The 6,000-nt window shown below is 42.9% G+C and overlaps 1 protein-coding gene across 1 annotated transcript in view; it reads right to left on the bottom strand.

Annotated features, from left to right (window-relative positions):
• LOC126162508 (esterase FE4-like) overlaps window positions 1-5,281 on the bottom strand; it is a 159,887-nt gene extending 154,606 nt beyond the window's left edge. Inside the window, exon 1 of the mRNA XM_049919060.1 lies at window positions 5,143-5,281. Coding sequence (XP_049775017.1) covers window positions 5,143-5,193 — 51 coding nt within the window. The 5' untranslated portion in view covers window positions 5,194-5,281. The remainder of the gene's footprint in view (window positions 1-5,142) is intronic.
• Window positions 5,282-6,000: the final 719 nt, after the last annotated feature.

Here is a 6,000-nt window from a genome sequence, read left to right on the forward strand (position 1 = left end):
TTTCTAACTGAGAAGTCAAATACCAGTTGTCATAGGCGTAGCCTTAAAATCCTTCAGTAGTCCTTTAGAAATTATTTTCTAAAAAACTTTCACTTACTTTACGCCCATTGGGGCTGAATTTCCAAAAATTCTGAAACATTTTTATTTTCTGACTGAGAAACCAAATACTAGTTTTGGGTAGTTGTAGCTTCAAAATTCGCTTAATAGCGACATACTTTCAGAAAGTATTTCGTCTACTATTTCACCTCCTTAGGAACGGAATTTAGGACAATTCTTTCTTAAATGGGCCTATAGTATAAGGTACACGCCCATCCAAATTACACGTTTCTGTCCTGAACTGTTCTGGCTGGTCGATGATGAGTCAGTGGATCAGTGTGACCCTATTTCACCCCCTTAGGTTCTGAATTTCCAAAAACAGTGAAACATTTTTCATCTCTAACCAATTTTTAAAGATTTGGCGTTAAAAATGCTTTCGCAGCGATATATTGTCAAACGTTTCACTCCCTTAGGGGTTGAATTTGCAAAACAGGAATATTAGTGTTTTGCTTCTAACAGATACAAATTTTCATAGATGTAGCGTAAAAAATGCCTGTTCAATGAAATATTTCCACAAAAACTTTCATCCCCGTTTCTCCCAGAGGAGTTGAACTTCCAAAAACAGTGAAAGATGGATTTTTTTTATTTCTAGCTGACAAGACCAATTTTAATTTTCAGAGATTTCTTAAAAAATGCTATCACAATAAAATATGTTCATAAAAAATCTCTTCTATTTCGACCCCTTTGGGGTTCACTTTCCAAAAACAATGAAACACGCATTTTTTTGTTTGTAACCGGGATGTCAAATATCAAAGTTCAAAGATGTAGCCTCAAAAATACTTTAGTAGGTCTTAAATAACAGTATGTTTCCAAAAAAAAAAGCTTTCCCCACTATCTCCCCCCCCCCCTCCCCGCAGGTTAAATAAAAAGAAAAAATTGCTGAATCAGTCAGTCAGGACACTGCCTTTTACACGTAGAGAAGATTTCACATCTTAGCAGTGTATCCATGTTGAGATCATCTGAAGTAACAGCAAAAAATAAAATGTCCATGCTCAAAGTACAAGACACAGAATAAATCACTATGTTCATAGCACAAAAACCCTGCCCTTATAAAAATAGCCCTTTTCATCAAGGAATTTAAACATAAAACTTGTCAACATAAATAAAATTCGAAGTCTTTTCCTTGTTCGACGAGAATTTTTAAGGCGTATTGTTTCGTAATTCTTTTTACGTTTTATTTCTTTTTACACATTAGATCAGATACTTATGACATTCTTATCCATCATCTATCAGAGATCATTGGAACAGCGGAAACTTCCACGTGAGTGGAAGAAGGCCCAGGACATAGCAACCTATAGAAAGGTTAGAAAATCGGATGCACATAATTACTGGCCAATTTCACTGACATCGATTTGTTGTATAAGCATGGAACATATTTTGTGTTCAGATATTGACCTTTCTAGACTCTGAGAAGGTTATCTGCAGAAACCAGCACGGTTTTAAGAAACAGCGGTCATGCGAGTCACAGCTGGCCCTCTTTGTGCATGATATACAACAGGCTCTATATACTGGCTACCAGTTGATGTCATATTTCTAGACTTTCGAAAGGAGTTCGACTCAGTTCCGCACTGTCGCTTGCTCCAAAGAGTGCGCGCTTACGGTCTAACCGATGACATATGCGGTTGTATAGAAAGTTTTCTAATAGAGAGCAGTATGTCGTCCTGAATAGGGTGACTTCAACAGAAACAAGCGTAACGTCAGGTGTGCCCCAGGGCAGCGTAATATGTCCGCTGCTTTTTACGATTTACATAAGCGATCTGGTGGATGGTATTGACAGTGGTATTAGACTGTTTGCCGATGATGCTGTAGTCTGGAGGAAAGTAGTGTCACACGAAAGTTGTGAACAAATCAAGGTGGATTTGCAGAAAATAAATGCGTGGTTTAATGACTGGCAGTTATCTCTCAATATTAGTAAGTGTAACCTACTGCGTATAACAAGGCGAAAATCCCCATTAATGTACGAGTACAAAATAAATGCCAAGTCTTTGGAAGCGGTAACATCCGTCAAGTATTTGGATGTGACTATTCGAAATGATCTCAAATGGAATTGATCAGATTACACAAGTAACGGGCAAGGCGAACCCTAGATTGCGGTTTATTGGTAGAATCCTGAAGCGATGCAGTCCTTCAACAAAGGATTTTGCTTACAATATGTTCGTCCAGTCTTACAGTATTGTTCGTCTGTGTGGAACCCTTATCAGTTGGGTCTCATTCAAGAGATTGAGAAGGTCCGAAGAAGAGCAGCAAGATTCATGACTGGTACATTTAGTCATTGCGAGAGCGTCACAAATCTCATAGAAAGTTTTAAGTGGGATACACTTGCAGGTAGACGACGCGCTAAACGGAAGGGGCTGCTCACTAAATTCTGAAATCCGATCTTCGCCGAGGATGTAGAACATACACCGGGTGATCAAAAAGTCAGTATAAATTTGAAAACTTAATAAACCACGGATTAATGTGGATAGAGGTAAAAATTGACACACATGCTTGGAATGACATGGGTTTTTATTAGGGGAAAAAGAAGTATTGCTAGACGCGTGAAAGATCTCTTGCGCGCGTCATTTGGTGGTGATAGTGTGCTCAGCCGCCACTTTCGTCATGCTTGGCCTCCCAGGTCCCCAGACCTCAGTCCGATTGATTATTGGCTTTGGGGTTACCTGACGTCGCAAGTGTATCGTGATCGACCGAAATCTCTAGGGATGCTGAAAGACAACATCCGACGTCACCATAACTCCATACATGCTTTAAAGTGCTGTTCACAACATTATTCCTCGACTACAGCTATTGTTGAGGAATGATGGTGGACATATTGACCATTTCCTTAAAGAACATCATCTTCGCTTTGTTGTACTTTGTTATGCTAATTATTGCTATTCTGATCAGATGAAGCGCCATCTGTAGGACATTTATTTGAACTTTATTTTTTTGGTTTTAATAAAACCCCATGTGATTCCAAGCATGTGTGTCAATTTGTACCTCTATGTAAATTATTCCGTGATTTATTCAGTTTTCAAATTTATACTGACTTTTTGATCACCCGGTATTATTACCACCAACTTTCAGATCGCGCAGTGATCACCATTCAAATATAAGGGAAATTAGAGCTCGTACTTAGGCGTGAGTGGAACGGGGGGAATATGACTTTGCCGCGAATTGTACCCTCCGCCACACACCGCTTGGTGGCTAGCGGAGTATATATGTAGATGTAGAACACAAGTAAGCATGAAAGAAATAAGCAGTAATGCGAGAGAGAGAGAGAGAGAGAGAGAGAGAGAGAGAGAGAGAGAGAAAGCGAGCGCGCTACATATTGTTGCTTAATATCACTGCACATGCCGGCCGGAGTGGCCGAGCGGTTCTAGGCGCTACAGTCTGGAACCGCGAGACCGCTACGGTCGCAGGTTCGAATCCTGCATCGGGCATGGATGTGTGTGATGTCCTTAGGTTAGTTAGGTTTAAGTAGTTCAAAGTTCTAGGCGACTGATGACCTCAGTCCCATAGAGCTCAGAGTCATTTGAACCATCACTGCACGTAATTGTGAGTGTTCTTATTGGTGTGATGCATGCATAATTTTAATTGCTCTATGTAACTCACCTATCACGCCATCTGTCATATTACATGCACTGCATACTTCAGGTTGTGCATAACTTCTCGGAAAGACATTTGGTGAATTAAAAGAGAAACAGCAATACAGGCAAGACTGTTCCGTTCTGCTAGAACGTCGTACGTATTCTGCTAGAACAACGTATCTATTCTAGGTGTTTGCTGGAGGTATTTTATGACTATTGAATATGTACAAGTGTTGTATTCGTGATGTGCGAGATTTAAAAAAAAAGCAGCCACGAGTCTTAATTGTAAACAGAAATATATTGAAGGTAACGCATTTAGACACCGACGTCGCATTTCCGGTGTTTTTCTGTACCCTGTTACACAAAAATCGGCGCACCTTTGATAGATATTTGAGGCATCAGTGTATCTAAGCACGGCATTTTTTTTAGTTCGCAAATTGTGGTAACAAACCCACCGGACACAGCATTTTAGCTTTGGGACTATGGAATTCAACATGGCATTAAAATAAATTTGGGGTTGACAACTAGCGTTACAGGTGACCAAGCAACGAAACAGGCAGGACTTGCGTTCGGGCAGTGCGAAAAACTCGAGAGGCTAGAAAAATGTTCATTGCAGCGTGAGCACAGCTTTGGCCGCTGCAGGAAAAGAACCTGTCATAAAAGAAGCCACAAGAGGAATATCAAACGTCATCGCCGTGCTCCAGGAAAACGCTGCCTCTAGGTGCAAGCTGCCGATTTGCTGTTGCTGCCCGTCATCTGTTAAGAGTAGCACACGCAGTGTCCAGTCGTGCAGCTTCCTCTCCAAAGTATCCTGACGTCGAACTGTCCAGTCATATGTCGAATGTGACGTATGTCACCTGACAAACGAAAGATTGTATTGGGATGAGCATCCCATGGACCCACCAGATCAATCAGCCCTGAAGTAGACCGCTGTGAAGAGGGTCGAAACGTCGGTTGTCTAGTTGTTTCAGCGTTTTAAATGACGCAGCCTAACACAAAAACATTTTAATCAAAATGATGGAATCTGTTTGCGTATAATTTTATTCTCCATTACCGGTTTTCTTGTCACATGCGAGTATCATAGATAATTATTGCCCTGGTGGCAACACATCAGCTGATCTATCTGAATGTATGTTCACTGTGTCCCCAGTGGGAGATGTCTGCGTTTGATTAGAAGGGAACCTACAAGATAGGGGGATCTATTATGAAGTAAGAACATCAGGCTTTTCAAGAAAAACCAACTTCAAATAGGGAAGACACGACGAAACCACAGGAAGAAACAACATAACGAATGCAGGAGTAGTGGGGGGGGGGGAGGGGGGGAGTGAGTAGAGGGAAATTTAGAGTAAGGGGAAAGAGACAGTTGAAATGTCGCAATCCTCAGTTCGGTAACGGAAAACAGAAAACAGAAAGACGGCGCCGTACAAAACTGTTAAGCCTAGTACTGACGGTCAGCAACAGTGTTGCCCGGAGAACTTACCGTCCCCATGAGGGCAGCGAACGCCAGCAGGACGTACGCAGCGAGTGCCATGGCGGAAGGCGACCGCGCGACTGGCGGAAAAACAACAGCTGGAGCAGCGGCATGTTGCCCTGGCCGGTCCCCTCTCTCTCGGCACGGCCCTGGGGCCCAGTCTGCGAGGTTCCCTGGGTGGGGCGGCTGCTGGTCGGCCTCACAAACACCTTACCTGTTTCACAATACTAATACGTTCACACACCAGCTTCCTCGTGAGCCGGCGGGAGGACGATATACGCTGGTGAGTAAAAACATTGTGACCACTGTCCACAGCGTGTCTGGATGACGCGTGGTGGCGCTGAGGTCATATGAAGTGGTGAGGGAAGTACATTAAGCGGAGCAGACACGAATGTGGAATCATTCTAGTGTCGACAGGGTTGGCTAATCGGGAAATCCACTGATATACGCGACTTTGACAAAGGGCAGGTTGCCATCAAATGGTGGCTGGGAACGAGCATATCGGAAATTGCGAATACCACACATTCTGAACATGGAGCTCTACAACAGATGACCCCTACTTTTGCTATATTAACCCACCAACATCGTCAGTTACGATTGCTCTGGGCACAGGATCATCAAGATTGGACTATGGATCAGTGGAAACATGTCGCTTGGTCGGATGAATCATATGTCTTGCTACACCAGTTCGATGCTTGTATCATATATGCTATCATCCAGGCGTATGTGTTCACAAAACATGCTCCGTGCCACCAGTGGAGGCAGCATTACTCCATGGGTGGCATTCGCCTGGCTTCCACGAGACCTGTGATAGTCGACGGCGCCATGCTAGCTATGGACTCTGGGACTGCGTGGCATTGTGGACCA

The sequence above is a fragment of the Schistocerca cancellata genome, chromosome 2 (assembly GCF_023864275.1).
Source record: "Schistocerca cancellata isolate TAMUIC-IGC-003103 chromosome 2, iqSchCanc2.1, whole genome shotgun sequence".
Classification (NCBI taxonomy): domain Eukaryota; kingdom Metazoa; phylum Arthropoda; class Insecta; order Orthoptera; family Acrididae; genus Schistocerca; species Schistocerca cancellata.